Raw genomic sequence first — 20,996 nt, 5'->3', positions numbered from 1 at the left:
TTAAACTTAAATTAAATTTAATTATACTAACGTACTACTAACTATACACACGAACAACGAAACGTAAAGTAAAGGAACGTAACAATAATATATTACTTCTTCTTCTCTCTCTCTCTCTCTCTCTCTCTCTCTCTCTCTCTCTCTCTCTCTCTCTTCATATATCTATACAATATATATATATGTGATGTAATTTTGATTTTTTGTTTCGTTTGATAAAATTATGACTATGCAGATATACAACCTTGACAACGCTCCAATGTAAAAGTACCGTTAAAATTGAACTTTGCGGTAATAGAAGCGTGTGACTCTCTTTCGCGTAGTAGTGGGCTGTTAGATCTGCTTGTTAGAAATGTTATGTCTTCCAGATAAATATCAGAAAAGAACCAACACCAGAAAGACTGTGTGTATACATATACATATATAATATATATTTTTTTTAATATTCTTATTAGATTTTAGCTTACTCGGACTACGAGTATCACATCGGCTTAAATTAGGATAAATAATTCGTAAATTATATAGCGCGTGGGAAGGGTGAGGATACAAAAAAAAAAGAAAAGAAACGAGTCCGTGCCCTTTGTATAAACGTTTTAAGGATTTGGTTTCATCGCTTAAATGTACCTTCAATTCCGTCTCTCGAGGCAACTTTGGGCTCTCGAATGCACCAGCTTCTTCGCGTTTCTCGTCATAGAGCAGGGGAGAGGGGGATTAACTTAAATTTCTAAATCTGGTCCCTTATCGAATCTAATCCAAACCACCTCGCAAGTCTGAATAAGTTCACGCTGCATAGGAGACCAAGTCCCATCCCGATAAAATGATCTGGGAATACATTATATATTGGACGCGAGACATAGCGGGGCAACAAAAGTATCACTCGATCCACGAGAAGTCTGTACAGTTCATCCAGAACAAAATCTAATTGCGTCATCCACAAACGAAATTGATAGAGACAATGAAAAAAAGATCGGTGTACACATGCATTATCACTATGTGATCAACCACTAAGCACTAACTAATAACTACGTGATAAGGAGGCTTCATAGCAAAAGTTTCGTTCAGTTATGAAAGTAAAAAGACATTGTCTACTTTGAGATCCTTGCCTTAGCTTTACAATACGCAATACAAACCGTCATTCGGTAAAAAAAAAAGAGAGAGGAAAGAAAAGAATAAAGTTCGGAGTAAAAGTCTAAGTAGAAGGAAATAGGGTGGAGGAGACAGTGAAATACGACATTAACAACGTTGCGTGAAGAGAAAACTTACGGGTATGGTAGATGCTTTCCTCAGAGAGGCCTGCGATAGAATAGAAACACACGATCAGTACGAAGTCATTCAAAATACCATGTAAGGAGAAAAGTGCGGCGGATAAGGAGGCATGCCATCCGAAATGCGTTTCGAGCTGCAGGCTCTACTTGCGTTCTCGTCGAATACAGGGCATTCGTAATTCGGCCGCGCTTCTTTTGTAATTAATCACGGATACTATGCACGTGTGTCCCAAAAAAGGGAAGTGGAATCCGAATTTTGGAATTAAGAGAAACAGCGCGGGCACGCCACGGAACGCCCTGTATAAAAAAGTCACGGGAGTACATCCGTTTCGTCGAAGCCGCGCGCGATTACTTGTCACCCTTTCTCGAAAATTGTTCGCCAGCGAAATTCTTAGACACGACGTCGGCATCTTCGGAGGGCGAGCGACAGAGATTGGCATGATCCGGGGGAGACGCGGGCAGACTTCTCTTTGGACTGTAATTGGCACGCGGGCTCTGACGATCGTTTCCCTCTTGAAGGTCACCAGGCGACGTTTGCGCGACGCTGTCGCCGTCGCAGCTGCGCAAGTATTCGTTACTTCTGGACTTGTGATGTAAAAAGGAATTCATCTCAATGCCGTGATCTAAACGGTACGCGGCGGTGACCGGTTTCGCAGGCGACGCGTCCAATTCGAATGCGATCGGTGATCTTTTATGCCTGGAGCCCGTCGTCTCGTGATACGGTCCCAACGAGCTCTTTGACCTCGAGCTGTCGTTCGAATGCTCCGAATCGAAATTGCACAATTCCGATTCGAGACTCTCGAAGTCTATTCCTTCGCGTGAGTTCGCCGCGAGAAATCTAGGCACTGAGACACTGACGTTGGCCAATATCTGCTCACTCGAATCGCGATGGCTTAGTTGCGGTATAGATATGACGTTTTCCAGGACGCTGTACTCCACTTTAACCATAGCGGTTTTGTCGTCGAGCGCGTCCCGACTGCCCCACGTCTTCATCTTGTTCAATACCCTCAGCGGACTCTTGGAAAGGCGCGACTTGTGCTGAGACTGCTGGCTTTTGCCGCCGATAGAATTCTCGGGACTCGATTCCAGACCGTCGTAGTCATTAATTTTGATAGTTACCGAATTCTTTCTCTCGCCGCTACGCGGTGAATTCAGGGAGCTCTTACGCGAGCCGGATGGCGACCGGAAGAAATCAGCTAGGGACGCCAGCCGCGATTCCGAACTGTCCCTGCGCTTCGACTCCTTCGATTTACTCCTTTCGCGCTTCTTACTCTTGACCCGCTTCGCGGTACCCACCAGAGTGGATGCCACGTTCTGCACAAAATTCGTGGAGTACGAGGGCTCCCACTCGGGCAGCTTTTGGCACTTGGGTGACGTAGCTTTCGAAACTGTAGCGGCCGCGCGATGACCCACCGTTTTTGGGTAATCATCGTTGATTATCGAAGGCTCCTCTGAGAAGTGGGCTTTAAGATTATTCGGGGGATTTTTGTTATGCACAACTACAGACTCGTATATGTCGTTGTCCAGAATGACAAAGTCCTCGCCTATGTTGCAAGGCGCGCAGTACGCGCCCAGCACGATGTCAAGCGAGTTTTGCGGCATATCGTTATAGCTACTACATCCTGGCTGATTGTCTATCAGGTTATTGGCCGAGGAGTACAATTTTTTGGTGGTAGGGTTACCTATTTCCTGTAGAAGCGGGGAGCGATGCGCGCTCGCCAACAGGGCTGTACGCAGAGGTGTCTTTTCGAGATCTGGCGCGGAACGGGACCAGCGTTTGCCGCCAGGAGAGGCGGGATTCGGCGGCTGAGTGATAATAGCCCCGCGCTCACGTTGATGTAGCGTCGACGGTCCCCATGTCTTACCCTTAACTCCGTCCGCCGGTACTAAACGGGGAAAGAAAAAGAAACAAAGTGCTACTCACTACGATACTACTAACTACTCTTCTCATCTCTTTCGTTTATTCGGCGCGGAGGTAAAGCTTCTTTACGGATATACTCTTCGTAAAGCGACTGTCAAACGATATAACTGTGCACGCTAATTTCAGCAATTTATAAGTATATACTATGGTAATACATTAGCTCAAAGTAATCGTGGTCTTTGCAAAGAATAGAAAATAAAATGGAAGAGTATTCATATATAAAAACAATAATTGTGCACACCATGCCGAAAAAAATATATATCGACACGAATAAAAATACAAAGTGTCTACCACGAACAAACAGTGTTACACTCAAATTATTCGATTACAATTCCAATACGTTTGACTCGCTCGTAAAGTCACTCATATTGCATAGTACATTATCATAATCACGGTACTACTAGAAGCGGTATTTCAAAGTAAAAGACTACTCACATGCGATCGCTCTGAGCCTCGGAATGCTAGGTGATCCAGGTGGACTATTCGGTCTCGATGGATTCCTCACTTTACCTCGATCTAAGGCTGTGTCCTGAACGGTGATCGTGTGACGAAAATCTAAACAATACATTCAAAATTGATTTACAATTCTATTTTTATGTATATTCCAAGCAGAGAATATAATAATTTATCGATAAAATTTGTAAGAAATCCGTTGATTGCACGATATAGATTGCAACATAATAAAGTAAATATTCTTACCCGAAGGAGCACTAATGTTGCTCCCAGGTTCCTTTTTATTTAATTTTAATCGCGACTTCTTAAATTTGCCGCGTCTCTTGTTTGGCGTAGGCGTGTTTTGCTGTTGAATGATCATCACGGTGAGCTCTCTCTCTAAGATAGCTATCTCGCGCGCAGCTAATTCCTGTTCTCGCTGTCTCAAATTTTCCTCGTGCTGTCTCTGTTGCACCTGTGCTTTTGTCAGTTCCTCTTCTCTACAGCGCAGCTCCTTGTGAGCAAAAGAAATATGTCAGATTTTAATTTATTCAAAATAACATAATTGTATTTTATTTTACCATAATTAGATGTATTTTTACTTAATAGAAAATAAAAAAAAATGAACGTGTAATTTATATAATTCTTTCTATAACAATAATATCTTAACCAACTCTTTTGTCTTACCTCTTCTAAAGAACGGCATGCCTTTGCAAAGCATTTAAAATAACGATTGGAAATATTATTCATTATGCATATTTATATCACATGTACATATATACATATATAATTTAAAAATAATAATTTACACCATTATGACCGTTAATATATGGAGATATCATAATTTAATACATGAATGTATAAATAATTAGCGTGTCCTATTAAATACCTATACATATACCTTTTCCTTCATGCGCAATCCATGCAGAACTTGTTCAATCTCTTGCCTCCAATCTTCTTGCATTGTGTGAAAAGATTCGTGTGGCGTTGCCGCGAATGCACTGCGCACTTCGTCCAAAGCGATTAAAATATCCGTGAATCCCGGTCGAGCATGACTATCCGATGCCCAACATGCTGTGATCATTTTTAGTATTATATTCCTCCAAGACGCGTATATAATATTTCAGAAAGAACAGCTTATTTACGAATTTTTTTACCTTCCATAAGAAGACTCCATGGTTGAGGACAGGTAGATGGAATAGGTAGAGTTAGTTTATTGACGGCGACACCATATGCTACAGCCAAAGCATCGATACCCTTATACGGTGTTTCCCCAGTCAAAAGTTCCCACAGTAACACGCCATAGCTACATATAATCAATAAATATTTCAAATATTTTAATGGAAAGCAAGCACATTTAAAAAATAATAAAAAAAATTATTTTCTTTAATTTCATTATTTGCGTGGGATGTCTAAGACTGATTTTATACAAAATCATTAAATGTATAAATATTATTTATGCACATTATTACATTTAGTACAAATTGTTTCACAATTAAAATTTATTTACATTTATCTTTATTTAAAGTATAGAATATTACCAATATTTATTTAATTGTAAATCATCAAAGAGAACAATAATAATTGAGATATAATATAGAAGTCAGAAGATGTTAGAAACATCTCATGCGAGTAATCAAGTCAAAAAAATAGTAGAAGAGTAATGTAGGATGTGTTCCGTTTTCATACTAATACACTGCAAGCATCATTTCATCCTTGTTGTTTATCAAATATTAAATATAAAGAGTAAATGATGCTTACAAGCGCAACGGAACATGGTTAAATGCTAATTGCAATTTTATAATAATAAATCTGATAATTTTAGAACTGACCTCCATACATCACTGGCTTTGCTAAAAGTACTCTTTTTAATAACTTCCGGCGCCATCCAGGCATATGTGCCCGCCGCAGACATACGAGTCGTTTTGTAAACTTCCCTCGCCAAACCGAAGTCCGTGATCTTTAGAGTTTTGTATTGGAAGTCGTCATTTTCAATCGGTTCACTTAGTAATACTGTCGATATAATAAAGTTATTTACAATAAAAATACAATTTGTTTTATTACTAAATATAGTTATCATCCTTAATATCAAAGTATCTTACCGTTAGAACTTTTTAGATCCCTGTGAATAAGACTTATTGGAGCTTTATTATGAAGATAATCCATTCCTCTCGCAATCTGTATCGCCCAATCGACTAACACATCGGGTCTTATTTTCCTGCCGCTGAGAACTCTGTTAAGACTGCCGCCACGCGCATACTCCATCACAAGACACATATTGGGCATCTTTAAACACACTCCTTCCAATTGCACAATATTTTCATGTTTTAACAACCAGAATAGTTTTGCTTCTTGTCGTACGTTTTCTAATGTTGCACTAGGTTCCTCGCCTGCATCTTGGCGTGCAGCCTTCACAGCAACTTCGCGTTTTTTCCAAAAGCCCCTAGAAATGATAAACAAATTTATTAAAGAAGACTTTCGCGATGAAATTTATATAAAGCTTGAAACTATTTTTAGAGTGGTTTAGAATCAATATATCGGCATTCTTTTTATAAAACATTTTTTTAAAAATAATGATATTGCATTTTATAAATTAGTTTGTACATATACCTGTATACTTTTCCAAATCCTCCGACACCTATAACTTCTTCCAATTGCAACTCCTCGAAGTCGATCTCAATCGGTTGGACTTTATCGATCACCGACGAAACTCGGTCGATGCTTTCTGCCTCTGCGACAAAATTTGCCGGAAAAATTCCCACTTTTCCACGAATTTTTCCAGTCCACCATCCTTCGTCACCCGAGATTTTGGCGTCCTTCGATAAAACCTGTTGGAGGAAATAATAATAATAATAATAATAATAATAATAATAATAATAATAATAATAATAATAATAATAATAATAATAACAACAACAATATAACACAATATTGTATTCTCTTATGAAAATAGTATATTGCTATAATAGTATTATGCTATATAATAATTACATGATATATAAAAATAATAGCGAATTTAGTTTGATGCACTAGTATGCACTTGTCAGGGTTGGTAAAAAATATGTTCTAAACGTGTTTTAAACAGTTTAAAATTTAGTTAATGTTTTTAATATGTGTTTTTTTTTATAATACTGTTTAAAGCATATTTGAAGCATTAAAAACATATTTAAAAAGAAACACAATATGTTTTATTTTTAAAAACAAACATTAGTCTTTATCAACCTTGGCACTTGTACATATTAAAGCCGTTGTGCACTGATTTAATCTGCATAAATGTAAAATTTTGAATTATAAAATATAGATTTTTACTTGATAGCATAATAAAACATATTAACGATTAATTTTTTTTTATATTTACATTTACTAACACACATTTTATGTCAATTTGTGTATGATGGCTTTAATGTACATACTGAATGCATCCAATTGAATTCGATCATAAGTCACCTCAACAGTTTCTCCTCTCTGCAGGGATAATTCGTCTTCACCCTGAGCGACATAATCAAAGAGGGCTGTGAAAATAGTGATGCTGTTGTCCTGCCGCGACTGAGAAGAGGAATGTGTGCCGTGGGATGGACTAGTTTGTTGAGAGACAGTTCTAGCAGTTCCGCCACTATGCGTGTCAGAAACGCTGCTATCAGACATATTGTTGCTAGATGTACGTCCATATATGGACCCGTAACTGCAAGAAGAAATCGTCGAATGCACAAGTTACTAATAGATACAATACCTGTAGATGTCAGATTCTATCCTTTTTACCTAGTGGTATGACTATTGGTTCTGCTGTTGTACTGATACCGTGGCGATGAGTTGGCCGTGTTGGGACTATGCGGATGTGAGGAGCCATTCTCTGAGTAGAGTAGGAAACGCTCGCTCCGATGACGAGCATCTGGTTGTCCGTGGTCCATCAAGGTAGACAAGCCTCTTGCCGATAGCCCGGCTGGCGGCATATGGCTCAACACTCTCCTTACTCCTCTCTTCTGCGTATATCACACCTCTGTCTTCTCTTGGCGCGCACGACGATATCCCGCTGTTTTGTTTCACGCAACGTGGAGAAGTAAGACGCTAGGGTGATACTCACTGTTTTCTCTTACTAATTCTGTCTAATGTTTACCTTGTTGTCACCCAATAGTGGGGATACATTGGGATCATATGTTATGAATATTATCGTCGTTTTACTGTCGTTGGACGCATCCTCGATAACGACACACGGTCCCGTGCCTCCGGAACACTGTCGGCCGTGTTTATATTGGCCTCCTCAATGTTCGGGGTTGGTCGTAGGCACTAAGACTGCGAAATCGGATAATGCGCGACCACGTTGGTGCTACCGTGCCGCTTTCCATCGGAGATCGGGAGAGAGCGTTCTCACGACGGCGGCCACGAGGCGAGAATATTCTGGATCTCCCAAGCTCGTGTCCCTACCACCCCGTGTACAAAAACAATCTCACGGTGGGGACCGGCATTCTGAAGGCGCGTGTCCGTGTGTGCGGCGGAGGCGGCGGCGGCAGCGGCGGCGGCGGCGGTAGCGGCGGCGCACAGGGCCCCACTCGCCCTACCTGGGGGACGCTTGCCGCGGGGTCGCGGTCCGCGGGAACGATGAACCTGTCTCCGCCGGGACGATGAAGATCGCGTGGCGGAACTCGGCCCCAGGCTGATCCCGCGCGTCAGGGTGTGTATACCCAGGCGCCCACTCTGTGTTGACGGGGGCCCTGTATGTATCTCCTCTCGCTGCTCGATTCAACCGCGTCTACGAGCGGTCCCCGAAACCCGGATGGCAGCGGGATTCAAGCAGACGCCCTCGCCGGCCCCGAGGACACGACGCTCCGCGTCAGACCGGAGACCGCGTGACGATGCCGCATTTAACAATAGAAAACGGAGCAGCACTCATAGCAATAACCTCGCGGACGCCATGTTTCGTACGACGGCCCCGCCATTGACGAGCGACGTTCCCATAGACGGCCGCCACACCGATTGAATCTCTGCGCTTCCGACGGCGGCGCCATCTCCTCGAAATCACGTATTCAGCCATCTTGGCGGGAAATTCAAGTGACGAGATCGAACGCGAATTCCGATATTATAAATGCACATACAAAGTGGAGTTAATATGAATGTAAATAATGAATTCTAATGACACTTTTCCATGACGGTGCCTCGAAATAATTTCAAACAGCATACTTTATTAATAATTATTTCTGCTATAGCAATTGAACTTTAGATATTTACAAAGATATCTTGATATATTGATATATTTAAATTACGTGATTACGTAATCGATTAAATTAAGTAACTTTGGGATCAGTTTCGCTTTTACATATTATAGAAATGCATCCGCCTTTAATATAATTATCTGCTTTAAATATAAATAATGCGTTTTAATGTTAATTTTCCATGTCGGTGTAACTCGAATCAATTTCAAACAATTATTTGTTCTTGCTATAGCAATTGAACTTTAAATATTTACAGAGATATTTTGATACACTATGATATCTAGATTATACAATGAATTGATGACGTAATCGATTAGATTAAATAACTTCGAGATCAGCCTCGGTTCTGCATATTATAGAAATGCGTCTGCCTTTTGGTACATGTCGTCCCTCAAAGTACGATTCCTCAGACTTGAGGATTTCGTGATTGTATTTGTACCTCGCAACGCCACTAAAAATGATATTTATGAAATCTCTCGATAATAATTAAGGAAAGCCACGATAAAAATTATGAATAAATCGAACCTCATGATGTATAACGATCTCCTTGGCAATAGAAAACACGCGACACATTCCTTTTCATGTCCTTCCATCGCTAATCTCATTACGCTGTCACTCAGCAAACTCAATCCTGCAATAATACCTCCGCAGAACTGTAAAATTTTGTAATACATTTGTAAGAATTTGAACAAATCGTGTTAAAGATATGTAAAATCTTGTTGAAAGTGACTTCAATCAGAACTACTTCTGAATTCTATTAGTAATTAATTTAACTGGTAGAAATTGTTTCAATTTCTCTCTTATAATCTTTTCTTTAAATAATAAAAAATTGATTTTTATCCAAATTAACAAAATAGGTATAAAGAGCAAAGTGAATAGTAAAAATAGTTCTTGAAGAAAAATAATGGGTCATTACTCTAATACTGTCAATATGTGGCTTTATCCAGCCTTCAGGAGCTAAGTCTAATATATGTACGAGCGAAAGCTGTATCATTTCTGGTGAGAATGCTTTTCTACGGACTCTGTCAAGAATCTGAGAGCTATCTTTGCTCCACGTCTTCCATTCGGTTTCTCTATAGCCATGTATTGCCTGCAAAGATTTAAAATATTGACAATTCAAGACAAAACAATCTAAATATAGAAGTACAATGATATTCAATATTTTACCAACATTGTCCCAATGGGAAAATTCATAGCGCAGGCGTTTCATATAGGGATCAACCTCTTGTATCAGGATATCTTCCTCTTTTTTGCTGATAAAGTTCGGTAGAATTTTCATGGTGTCGTACAGCTCCACTCTCCAATCCTTAATCGCGTTATTACTTGATATTGTTTTCTCCGAATTGGAATTGATATTATGTTTGGAGGTCGAACAATAAAACGCTCTGTTTATATTGCGGAATAGGAAACGCATAGTTATCGCCATTTCCTAAATTGGAATCTTTTGATTAAATAATTAAAAGATCACATAAATTTGAGATTATTAGTTGTTTTAATAATTCTTCTTTATTTTTCACAAATCAACTTGTATTATAAGGTTATATATTTTTCACAGATCGCAAATAGAAAAGACTTCATTTCTTTTACAATTAAATATTTTACAGAAAAAGCGTAAAATTTAGTAATTGTATACAGTTCAACACTTTTATTATTTAATTAAAATTGAAGATAAACAAAAATAAAAACTGTCCTAATTAGTAGTAAAATCATGTTTTATTTTGAATTGATTTCAATTATAATAAAATTAATTATATATTAAATAAAATTGAAAATAGTAAAATTTTATTTAAATATTATGGTTTTTATTTATTGTATTGTAAGCCAGACTTAATGATATTTTTACATTGCAAAATATTGGGCATTCTTTGACATTTTGAGGTTAAGTCGTTTGCCAATTAGCATAATAAGCGCATACACGTGCTAATAAAACCAATTGTCTCCAATTCTCGTATTTTATTGGTGAAATTAATACACGTATAGACTCACCAGTAAGTGAATATAATTACTGATTTCATACTTTCATCCTAACTCTCAGACAAGCAAAGAGAAGTTCGTTAAGCGAGTTTGGTTACTTTATTAATCTAGCTATTTTGATATGTTTATAGATAAATTTAGAACGAATTATATGCAAAGATTCTTTTTTATCTTAATAATAAAGCTTGGTTTCATCAATGTATAACTTTCTAACATTCTTTCTGATGCTAAAAATTAGAAGGAATTATAAAGAATCTTTTTGATTCTAAAAATTTTAAAATTCTTTCTAATTTTAAGAATTAAAAAGAATCTTTTTCTAATTCTAAGTAAGTTAAACTGAGATTAGATTTTTAACTAAAGTTAGATTGAGAAATAAATCAAAATTGAATGATACAAAATGAAGGGAATTATGTAAAGACAGGGTTGACTTAACATTGAGAATTCACTCAATCAACTATCCAACAAGCTGCAAGCTTGCGAGACATTAAAAAAAAAACGATGAGAATCAAATGAATGATATTTATTAAATCAATATCAATTTCTGCGCAGCAGTAAATACCGTGAAAGATCTCAGGAATTGTTCACGTAGTTGACTCGGTCTAGAAAATAGTTTCCTGATATCGAGATATTTAATGCTGCGTCCTTACATGTTTTATGAACATCTTTGCGATACCCTATCCCCGAAATACATATCGTCCATTTCTGCGTACATTGCAATGCACACGCGTTAATTTCTCTAGGCTGAGCAATCTAGACAATTTTTTATCAACAGCCGAAAGATACCATCTATAAATGGAGAAACGCAGTTGAAAGAGAAAATATAAAAGATACTTTTTCTCTGCAGTAAAATATACAATCAATTGTATAAATTATGAGCAAGAATCATAGAGGCGGATAATTTATAATCAACCTTTATTTAGGAATATACTCTTTTCAAAATCAACTTCTAATCATTCTTCAATAAAAGTACGTGTGTGTAGGTATTATGAATATGTAAGCTGTGTTATATAAAACTTCCACAATATAATTACATGAGTTTAGTCTGCAATGATGCAGCTATATAAAGATGGGAAAGTTTTTCCTTTTAACAGATTAAGATGCGATTACAACTCAAAGACTAAATATAGTTCTATCCTTCACTGCCCGATGTTAATGCACAATCAATAAGTTAGAATCGCGCGTTGCGCGACAACCTCAATGTTTATAAGCTAAAATCGTTACTGACATCAACATCAAAATTGAAAATCTGATAACGACGGACGCACGGATAAAAATCCAATAAAACTCAACAGTAAGTCGTAGAATCTCCAACTGTCCAGAGTAACTGCATGTGAATGTGACATCACTACAGTTGGAAAGTGTTCATTTGTTAAGCATTTCCGCCGATAATATTGTAATGCTAGCTTTCACTTCTACTTTTTTTTGTTTCTCATCTTGTTAAGTGTGATATCATGGATATAGATTAAACCGTTGTACATTTTGGTTACAATTCAATATGCAGAAATTACAAATATAAAGTTTCTGTATAAATTCTGCAAATTAATATTCCTCTGCGTGTATTTAGGCGACTAGAATGTATGAATATGTGAAAAGTCGCTACATAAAATCGTCATATTCATCATATACATAATCACCGTATTCGCTCAACAAGGTGTTGTCACCCTCGATTTTGAGCTTGGCCTTTCCTTTCCCCTTGTTTTTTTTCGCCTTATCACCTTTCTCCATCTTCTGCTTTTCAATAAGTAAGTTGTCAACTATAGTTTTCACTTTTTTCAAGTAATTTGACGATACTAGAACAAAAAGATATTTTCAATATAAAATGCCTCTGAAAGAATCGATCGTTAACAAATATACTAACAATTAAGAGCAATAGACTTTATAAGTTCTTCTGCAAACGGTGGAAACTCTGCGTGTTTGTTAAATTGATTAATTTTTTGTGACAGTACTGCACCATATCGCTCAAATTCCTCTTTTGTATCTGGTACCATAATATCGAGCGATTCGTTTTGCGATACTTCTGTCACTCCTACAACACAAAATTGTCATGTAATAATGTACATACATATAATATTAATATATTTCTTATTAAATATATATAAGTAACATAATATTTTTCATATCAAGCTAATATGTATTAGATTTACTAAGATATTTTGTGAAAACTCATTGATAAGTTGCTCATGAGCATGTAATAATAAACTTTATAAAACTGCAGAGAGAAATGCACCTCTGAAGAAATGCATACTATTTTATATACTATTTTTAAGAGATATAAAGGTTTATATATCTGACATATGACTCATAATTGACAGTTTTACATGTTACAATATATGCATCAAAAGAATCAATCAGGAACGGTACAGGAGACAGATAACAGATGAGATAAGGTTACAAAGACTGATGCAAACACAACAAATTGCATAGAATAGCAACTTTTATTAAAATACAACAACATCAGTAATAAATTTAAATGTAGAGCTTGTAATAAGTTTAAATGCTTGTATATTCTCTTTCTGTCTGTCTGCCCCTGTTTGCAGTTCCTATGATAAACCGATTGTAGATTGTATCGTGGCTATAATAATTACAATAATGTAAAGCTATTATGCCACATTCTTAAATTAATATCAATAAAAATATTAAGAAAGATTATGTACATTATGTACATAATACATAAGAACATTATGTACATAATGCGTGTGTATGTATGTGTGTTGCATTTAGCATTTTTTAAAGATATTTCTTTTTATATATAATACTGTACGATTTAATGTAATATATAGGTAGTGTCATTACGCTTGGCTTAGCGCCGAGATACTACCGTCTCCTGATAACAATTCACTTGGTATATCGTCACAATTTTTAAATAATTAGTTTAATATTAATATTTTTTTCAATTCGTCAAACGTCACACTTATATAAAAATAATAGCTATTATTATTGTTACAAAGCAAAACTGCTTATACGTCCCATGCATAATTAGAAAGTGTACTCTTTCAGCTAAGTAACATTACAATGACAATGTGCGCCTACAATATATAAGGTAATAAAAAAATGATGTATCTTATAAAAAATTTTTGGTTAAATAATATATCTAACGCCTAATATAACTTTGATAAAAAAAAAGAGATCTATTTTAGATGTCAGATAAAAATTACTATGTTAGAAATAAGAAGCTATCAATTCACAATATGAAACAGTCAGATCATTAAAAAAAGTCATTTCTTATCTCTTTTATCTTTTTTACGATCACTAAAATCTACTAGAGTCGACAAACCGAAAGTTTCCATCGCCAGTCGTAAGTCTGCCTCTTCTTGCAACCTCTGACGCCTTAACAGTTCAGCTCGCCTTTCTTCAGGTGTAAGTGCATCCTCCTTTTCTTTCGCTTTCCTCTCAGCTTCTTCCCGTGCTTTTTTCTGAATTTTCATACAAATGTATTATATAAAAATATAAGTAAAATTATATAAGATAAAAACAATATTGTAGCTTAAGCAGGAACAAACCTCACGTTCCTCAATCCTTTCAGCCAGGGCTTTTTTAGGTTTCGGTTTTGCCTTTGGAATCTCTGCTGGTTTTTCTACATCCTTTTTTTCTTCTTCTACATCTTCCCAGCTGTCCTGTTAGGTTATTTAATATGTGTATATAAATGAAACAGGATTTTATCATCAACAAGTCTGTTCTTTTTTGCACTGTTCATCATTTCTTCTTTTTCTCCAGTATGGAGAGAAAAAAGGAAAAATAAATCATGCAAAAAATTCAACTAAAAAAAAACAAGATCTATTATATATATATATATATATACAAAATGATATTGTACCATATTATCATATAATAAAATTGGGTAGTATATATTAGAACCTCCCCCCTCCCCCTGATGTATAAATATCTTAATACAAAAAAATTTTAATATAATTCATTTAACATTAAATAAAGATCTGGTAAAAATATACAATAATTGAAATAATTCAAATAAAATTAACAACTATTATTCATAAATTATTCAATATAAATTAATTATTTAATATTTAATGATTCACATGTCTAAATAAATATACTTTATGTAAAATATTTAACAACAGTAAATGCTGAATTACATTCTGAGAGTAATAACGAAACAAAGGAATCCTTAAACAATGTTTACTTATTCATTTCTATACAAGTTTGATTTCAAAGTAGAAGTATATATAATAATAAATATATACTTCTATTAGCTATATAGATAAGAAAATAAATATTAAATATGAACAAATCCACAGGATTCCTTGGTTCGTGTCCTTATACAACTATAATATTATTTGACCCTCTTTTGTGACTGTATACAAAGCAACAGACATCGCTCTGATCAAAGATGCCAACAAGAATACAAGAAAGAATTCTGTGATCGACACGACGAGGAGCACAGTATGGAGAACATGTGTTCATTATAGGTTAGGTTCGCGGAACAGCACGCGGACTTGCGTGGGAGGGTCCTCGCGTAGCATTAACGATGTGGAATCGCATTACCTTGACATCCTCCTCCTCGTCCTCGCCCTCCCACTTGTTCGATCTCATCGCGAGGTCAAATTTCGCCTCGACGTTGTCTACATCTGCAAGAGGCACAGCAAAAGGGTGGAGGTTAAAAAGTCAGTCCCTCACCCTCACAAGAAATCATTCCGGTTCGCAAGGAGCGTTTCGCGGGGGAGATGCGATTAGCGTCTCCTATTCCCTTACGTACCCCATTCCTCGTCCATTGCTGCCGGTGATTATTCGCCGTGCGTCGTGCCTACGGATGAACAGAGAACCTGCCGCACAAACGTGGTGACAACGAGTACAACCGGAATCGAGCGTGCCATACTGCACGAAGGAAGCAGCGTGCCAACGTTGGATCCGATCGCTCGCGCGAGCGAGACCTGCTGCGCATGCGTGGCGACCGATCGAGAGATCCACAGGCACGATCTCTCCGGCCTATTTCGAACGTTCTGCAAAAAACGCTGGTCGTCGACAAGCAAACTGCGAGAACGGGAGACCCATGTTAGCGCGAGGTTAGATTTTTTCACCCCCCCGCAATGCCATTTTTTTTCTCGTCAAAGTATTTCAATAATATCTCTCCCTTTAAAAAAAAAACGTTCCATCGTTTTAAAATATACACGGCAAGCTATGCGTTCGATAAAAGCCTTCGGTTAAATAGCGCGATGTAATCTCTAACATGGAAATTATGAATAAATTTTCGTAATATCTTGCGCGTCATTCGTTTCGATTAATTAATTTATTTATTTATTTACATGCATTTATTTATTTACGTACGATAGAGCGATTTAAAAATTCTGCGAACATCGAAATCAGCGAGTAATCGATGACAAGTCTTTCTCGATATCGATTTTTCGAGAATCGATACTCGTTGAGTGTCGTCATGCGTCTCGTGTGATTGCGTTGATTGCGTCTATTTTTGTTCTACTACGACTCACTTCGCGTCAAATTACCGATTGTGTTGATTGTGTTGACATTTTCAGATAACAACGTGGAATTAACATAAGGCTGCACAAGGCGATTAGGACAATAGTGATTTATTCGCACTAAAGTCTAGTCGCTAAAATCTATTGAGAGCAAGCGACGTGTATTATGTTTTGAAGATCATTTGTTTTGTTACAAACGATGGATATACCGACTCCAACTAACCTTAACCATAGTGGACTCACGCACAGTACGGACGGGTTTCTGAATATTCCTATCGGTTCGTCAGCTTTAGACGCTCTATCGACGAAACGGAGAAGGTAGGACGTCAAGTAGTTGGCTTAGTTAGGACTAATCGAGAATTTGATTCACTTGTGTTATATGGATATTACACAATTGATAATATTGTCAATAAAAAACAAATATTAACAATGATTGTCAGTAGTAAAAGCAGCTTTGCAACTGTTATAAGATTCTTTAGTATGATTGGTTATTTAGATCCAGCAAGGAATTAAGGGCAAGAACTAATTATATTACTTGATTGATTACTAATTATACTACTAATTATATTGTTTATTGATTTGATTATTAATTATATTATTTTATTTGATTGATTACTTGCAAAGTTATTTTTTCTGCAAATAGCCAATATGATTGATGTGTGATTAATATTGATGGATTAACGACGGTAGATTGACGATGATCTGGATCTCTATTTTGATATTTGAGCATCAGTAGTTGCTTTCTATTTATATCAAAATGTAGATAATTTTTATTTATGATGTCATAATTGAGTTGAATAAATGTTCTTTTTTATTCTGATTAGTGAGACTTCAACTGAACTTTTATCTATGATCTAAATGAGCTCGAGACCCTATACAGTCTCGACAACAATTAACAACAATTAACAAAATTCAGTATACTTACTGAATCTTGTTAATTCACATTGAAAGTGAGATTATAAATCTGTGTTGCTATGTTATAACTTTTTGTGATCAAAGTAAACAAGTAATGACATCATTATCTAAGTATACAATATGTAACTTAGTATCTCTTGTACAAAAATAGAAAGAATGCAAAAAATTAGAGAGAACAAAAAAAAGAAGAGAGAAAAAAGAAATATTCCAAAATTAGCTTTTATAAAATTTTACAAAATCTTAAAAAAATTTAAATTAAATTTATGTACTTTGTGGACAAATACCAATTTTTCTATTTCTCAGAAGTATTAAAATATTAAATAAAGTTACTTTCAATTAATCAAGGATAATATTAGCAATTTATACTTCTAAAGCTTAATTCAATCTGTCTTAATAGTCTTCCCATTAAACTGCTGATCAAATTTTCCTTGAAAGAAAATTGATGTTCATTAAGATAGACAAAAGCGAATTTCATGAGAAAAATTTACTTCTATTTAATTCGCTGTCTGCTTAAACATTTCATTGTTGAATCTATTATTTATTAAAAAAGAATACCTAATAATGATGTATTTTATGTTTAATTTATTTCTCTATCTAATTAGAAAATTACCTTTGATTTTTATTTATCTTGAGGATCAAGAAATCTAGATCACTGTTAATATTCTATATATCAATATATTAATATTAACCGTAGGAGATCATTGTAATTAATTTGATATCGACATAGTTTTCTACAAGTAAGGATAGCAGCACATATTCTATTCATATTGGAATGGGAACACAATTTTGCATAATACATAAGAAAATCAACCAATTAGAATCTTTATTTTTGGAAAAGAAAGAAATCAAGGATTTTGATTCGTTCATTTTCTTATGCATTATGTGTTATGCAAAATTGTGTTCCCATTCCAATACAGTATAACATATCGTTTCATCTTTGTTTAACATTGGCAAACAAAAACTTTATTGTGTTATCTGTGTCTCTTGCTGGAAAACATGTAAAGGATGTGTAAAAAAAAGCACATATAAATTAATAAAGTTACGTAATTATATATGCAAAAACTTCACTGAACTGAAACATGTCAATAATGCTGATGCATGTAAGATTGTCAAAATATTAATATCAATTAGTATTACTAATTTAAAAATATTTCTTGATCAATATTATTGATTGTGTAATTAGTGTAAACTATTATAAAAATTGCTATATATGAAGTTAGCAAAGTTAAATGTAAAAGCATATAATTAAATATCTAATAATGACATTATTTAACAGAATATATATTATAGAATACATATTATCACCGTCAAAGTTGATTATATTGTGCCACTGCATTTAGATATTTTATATATAACAGCCTTTTTAATGTGCACTAATTCATAATGTAACGCCAATAACTGAATTTATATATTCTATAAATTATAAATCATTGCTAAGTTGAACAATTTTTATCGCTTATATTTTCTTTTCCTTAAAGCTCCTCGCGCACGATAAAACGCAAGAAATTTGATGATGAAGTCGTGGAAACAACGTTCAATCTACAACCACCTCCTACAAGCGCCAAGTCAACGTCGAAATCACGAACGATTTCGGTAACCGCCGGCCCCATGGACGTCTTGCCAACGCAGACGTTGCCAACTCCGATACCCATTCCGACCACCTTGGTACAGTCGGACAGATGCAATCGTAGACCAAGCAGACCAAGCGGTTCAAATCCCGGACGAAAGAATAAGAAGAGTAAAAATCATTCTCATTCGTTCAATGCCACCAAAGATCTTGGTCGATGGAAACCCGCTGATGACTTGGCGTTAATTACTGGCGTACAACAGACAAATGATTTAAGGATGGTACATATCTAATTTGTCCTTATCTTCTTTTTACTTCTAATTGTGCCAGTATGAAAGTGATCTAAATAAAAAATCGAAACATGAATTAATTCCATATTGCATGATAATTATACAAAACACAAGATAATCATTTTTTTATTTACTACTACTACTTGCATAATTACAGGCACAATTGTTTTCTATCGATAAGAAAAAATATAATATATTTCTAATGGCCTATTTCTAATGTCCTATTTCTAATGTCCTATTTCTAATGTCCTCTTTAAGGTCCATCGAGGTACAAAATTTTCCTGTCGTTTCACACTGCAGGAAATACAGCAAAGATGGTATGCGTTATTATATGACAGCGCAGTTTCGCGTGTAGCTGTGCAGGCTATGCGTAATTTGCATCCTGAATTAATAGCCACTATTCAAGCAAGAACTTTATATAGCAAAGCAGAAGAGGATCTATTAGGCACTATTAAATCGGTGGGTATTATTAAATTCTTGTGGCACATGATGCGTGGTAAATTACTAAGAATTTTACGTTCTGTGTAATGCAATTCTAGTAATTCACTAAAACACAAATTATCCAGCAGGAAAACACGCAGGCTTGATAAATGTTTTCATAGAAAATACAAATATAATTCATATATAAGTTAGTTACTGATGCTTATCTTTATCAATGTAGACTAACTTTAATCTCAGTTTAAATTATTTTTTATCTTTTTCTAATTCTAGAAGAATAAAAAAAAGAGGAATAAATCAAGATTAAAGTGATGTATATTGATAGAAATGAGTTAGTCTTTTTTTTTAATAACTGCATTATGAATATGTGATTTTTTTTATTTTATCTCTTCAGACTTCTCAACCAACATTGGAAGTATTTCAAGAATTGCTTGAAGCAAATGCACATACATTTTATCCAGCTAGGACTGCGAAAGCGTTACACAGTCATTGGCAATTGATGAAACAATATCACCTATTGCCAGATCAGACAGTGCAAAGTTTACCACGAGGTGAACACGTGTTAAGTTTTTCCGATGCCGAAGATATGATTAACGATACCGAATTAATGGAACCGAAAGATGAATTAGTGGATACTGAATTGGCAACGGCGGATAGAAAAAACAAGAAAGAAATTAAAGTATTAGAAAATGAACTTGGTAGATGGCAGGTACTTGTCGATAGCGTAACAGGTATCAATCCTCCAGAATTTGATAATCAAACCTTAGCCATTTTAAGGGGAAGACTTGTCCGATATCTTATGAGATCTAGAGAGGTAAGAGGCAAGCATAGGATTATAATTATTTTATATTTATTCATATATAATATATATTTTATAATTATTCATATATAATAAGTTATTGCTTTATTTTAAAAGATTTATATCTCATATTCTCTTCTATCTTTGTTCAGATAAGTGTGGGACGTTCTACAAAAGATCATACTGTCGACGTGGATCTTGGTTTAGAAGGTCCAGCGTGGAAAGTTTCGCGTCGACAAGGTACTATCCGTTTAAGGAATAATGGAGACTTCTTTTTGTCGTCCGAGGGAAAACGGCCTATTTTTGTAGATAGCAGACCAATTTTGGCTGGTAATAAGATGAAATTGAATAACAATAGTGTAATTGAGGTAATTATTATATAAATTCTTACGTAATTATAATTATTGCATAAAGCATAACACACTTAATTGGAGTTTTCTCTTAAATAATTTTTATTAAATAATAGTAATAACTTATTTTTTTAACTAAAAAATTTTTAATCACACATACATTTTTTTTACAGATTGCAGGACTGAGGTTCACATTTTTAATAAATCAAGAACTCATCTCTGTGATACGACAAGAAGCTGTCAAATTAAATTTAAATCCTTAAAAAATATCAAAAAAGAATGAAAGACAATATTAAGTTTAGTAATTAGAAAAATGTTCTTTTTTTACACTAATCTATATATTAATCTATATTTGAAAATAGCAAATACATACTTTGCGAAGCATAGATCTTTATTAATGTATAAAATATCT

The 20,996-nt window shown here is 35.2% G+C and overlaps 4 protein-coding genes across 4 annotated transcripts in view; 1 reads left to right on the top strand and 3 right to left on the bottom strand.

The window, feature by feature from the left end:
- LOC105621132 (mitogen-activated protein kinase kinase kinase 11-like) overlaps positions 1 to 7,565 on the bottom strand; it is an 11,957-nt gene extending 4,392 nt beyond the window's left edge. The window contains exons 1-12 of the mRNA XM_012202603.1: positions 7,375 to 7,565; positions 7,063 to 7,297; positions 6,226 to 6,443; positions 5,718 to 6,058; positions 5,448 to 5,628; positions 4,773 to 4,921; positions 4,517 to 4,689; positions 4,303 to 4,323; positions 3,883 to 4,129; positions 3,619 to 3,738; positions 2,945 to 3,148; positions 1,261 to 1,290 (exon numbers count right to left, since the gene is read on the bottom strand). Coding sequence (XP_012057993.1) covers positions 1,261 to 1,290; positions 2,945 to 3,148; positions 3,619 to 3,738; positions 3,883 to 4,129; positions 4,303 to 4,323; positions 4,517 to 4,689; positions 4,773 to 4,921; positions 5,448 to 5,628; positions 5,718 to 6,058; positions 6,226 to 6,443; positions 7,063 to 7,297; positions 7,375 to 7,565 — 2,110 coding nt within the window. The remainder of the gene's footprint in view (positions 1 to 1,260; positions 1,291 to 2,944; positions 3,149 to 3,618; positions 3,739 to 3,882; positions 4,130 to 4,302; positions 4,324 to 4,516; positions 4,690 to 4,772; positions 4,922 to 5,447; positions 5,629 to 5,717; positions 6,059 to 6,225; positions 6,444 to 7,062; positions 7,298 to 7,374) is intronic.
- A 1,575-nt stretch (positions 7,566 to 9,140) lies between these two features.
- Positions 9,141 to 10,248, bottom strand: LOC105621278 (alpha-ketoglutarate-dependent dioxygenase alkB homolog 7, mitochondrial). The gene is made up of 4 exons (XM_012202746.1): positions 9,994 to 10,248; positions 9,739 to 9,912; positions 9,348 to 9,475; positions 9,141 to 9,273 (listed from the first exon to the last, which is right to left on the bottom strand). The coding sequence occupies exons 1-4, from the start codon at positions 10,246 to 10,248 to the stop codon at positions 9,141 to 9,143; spliced, it is 690 nt and encodes a 229-aa protein (XP_012058136.1).
- Positions 10,249 to 12,392: 2,144 nt separating this feature from the next.
- Positions 12,393 to 15,671, bottom strand: LOC105621131 (eukaryotic translation initiation factor 3 subunit J). The gene is made up of 6 exons (XM_012202602.1): positions 15,508 to 15,671; positions 15,297 to 15,379; positions 14,297 to 14,410; positions 14,071 to 14,209; positions 12,655 to 12,822; positions 12,393 to 12,586 (listed from the first exon to the last, which is right to left on the bottom strand). The coding sequence occupies exons 1-6, from the start codon at positions 15,521 to 15,523 to the stop codon at positions 12,393 to 12,395; spliced, it is 714 nt and encodes a 237-aa protein (XP_012057992.1). The 5' UTR covers positions 15,524 to 15,671.
- Positions 15,672 to 16,424: 753 nt separating this feature from the next.
- On the top strand, positions 16,425 to 20,847 carry LOC105621130 (microspherule protein 1). The gene is made up of 6 exons (XM_012202601.1): positions 16,425 to 16,543; positions 18,619 to 18,988; positions 19,256 to 19,456; positions 19,830 to 20,249; positions 20,387 to 20,602; positions 20,758 to 20,847. The coding sequence occupies exons 1-6, from the start codon at positions 16,425 to 16,427 to the stop codon at positions 20,845 to 20,847; spliced, it is 1,416 nt and encodes a 471-aa protein (XP_012057991.1).
- Positions 20,848 to 20,996: the final 149 nt, after the last annotated feature.

This window comes from Atta cephalotes, assembly GCF_000143395.1.
Source record: "Atta cephalotes unplaced genomic scaffold scaffold00032, whole genome shotgun sequence".
In the NCBI taxonomy this organism is placed as follows: Eukaryota; Metazoa; Arthropoda; class Insecta; order Hymenoptera; family Formicidae; genus Atta; species Atta cephalotes.
This window is presented reverse-complemented; position numbering and strand designations above follow the sequence as displayed.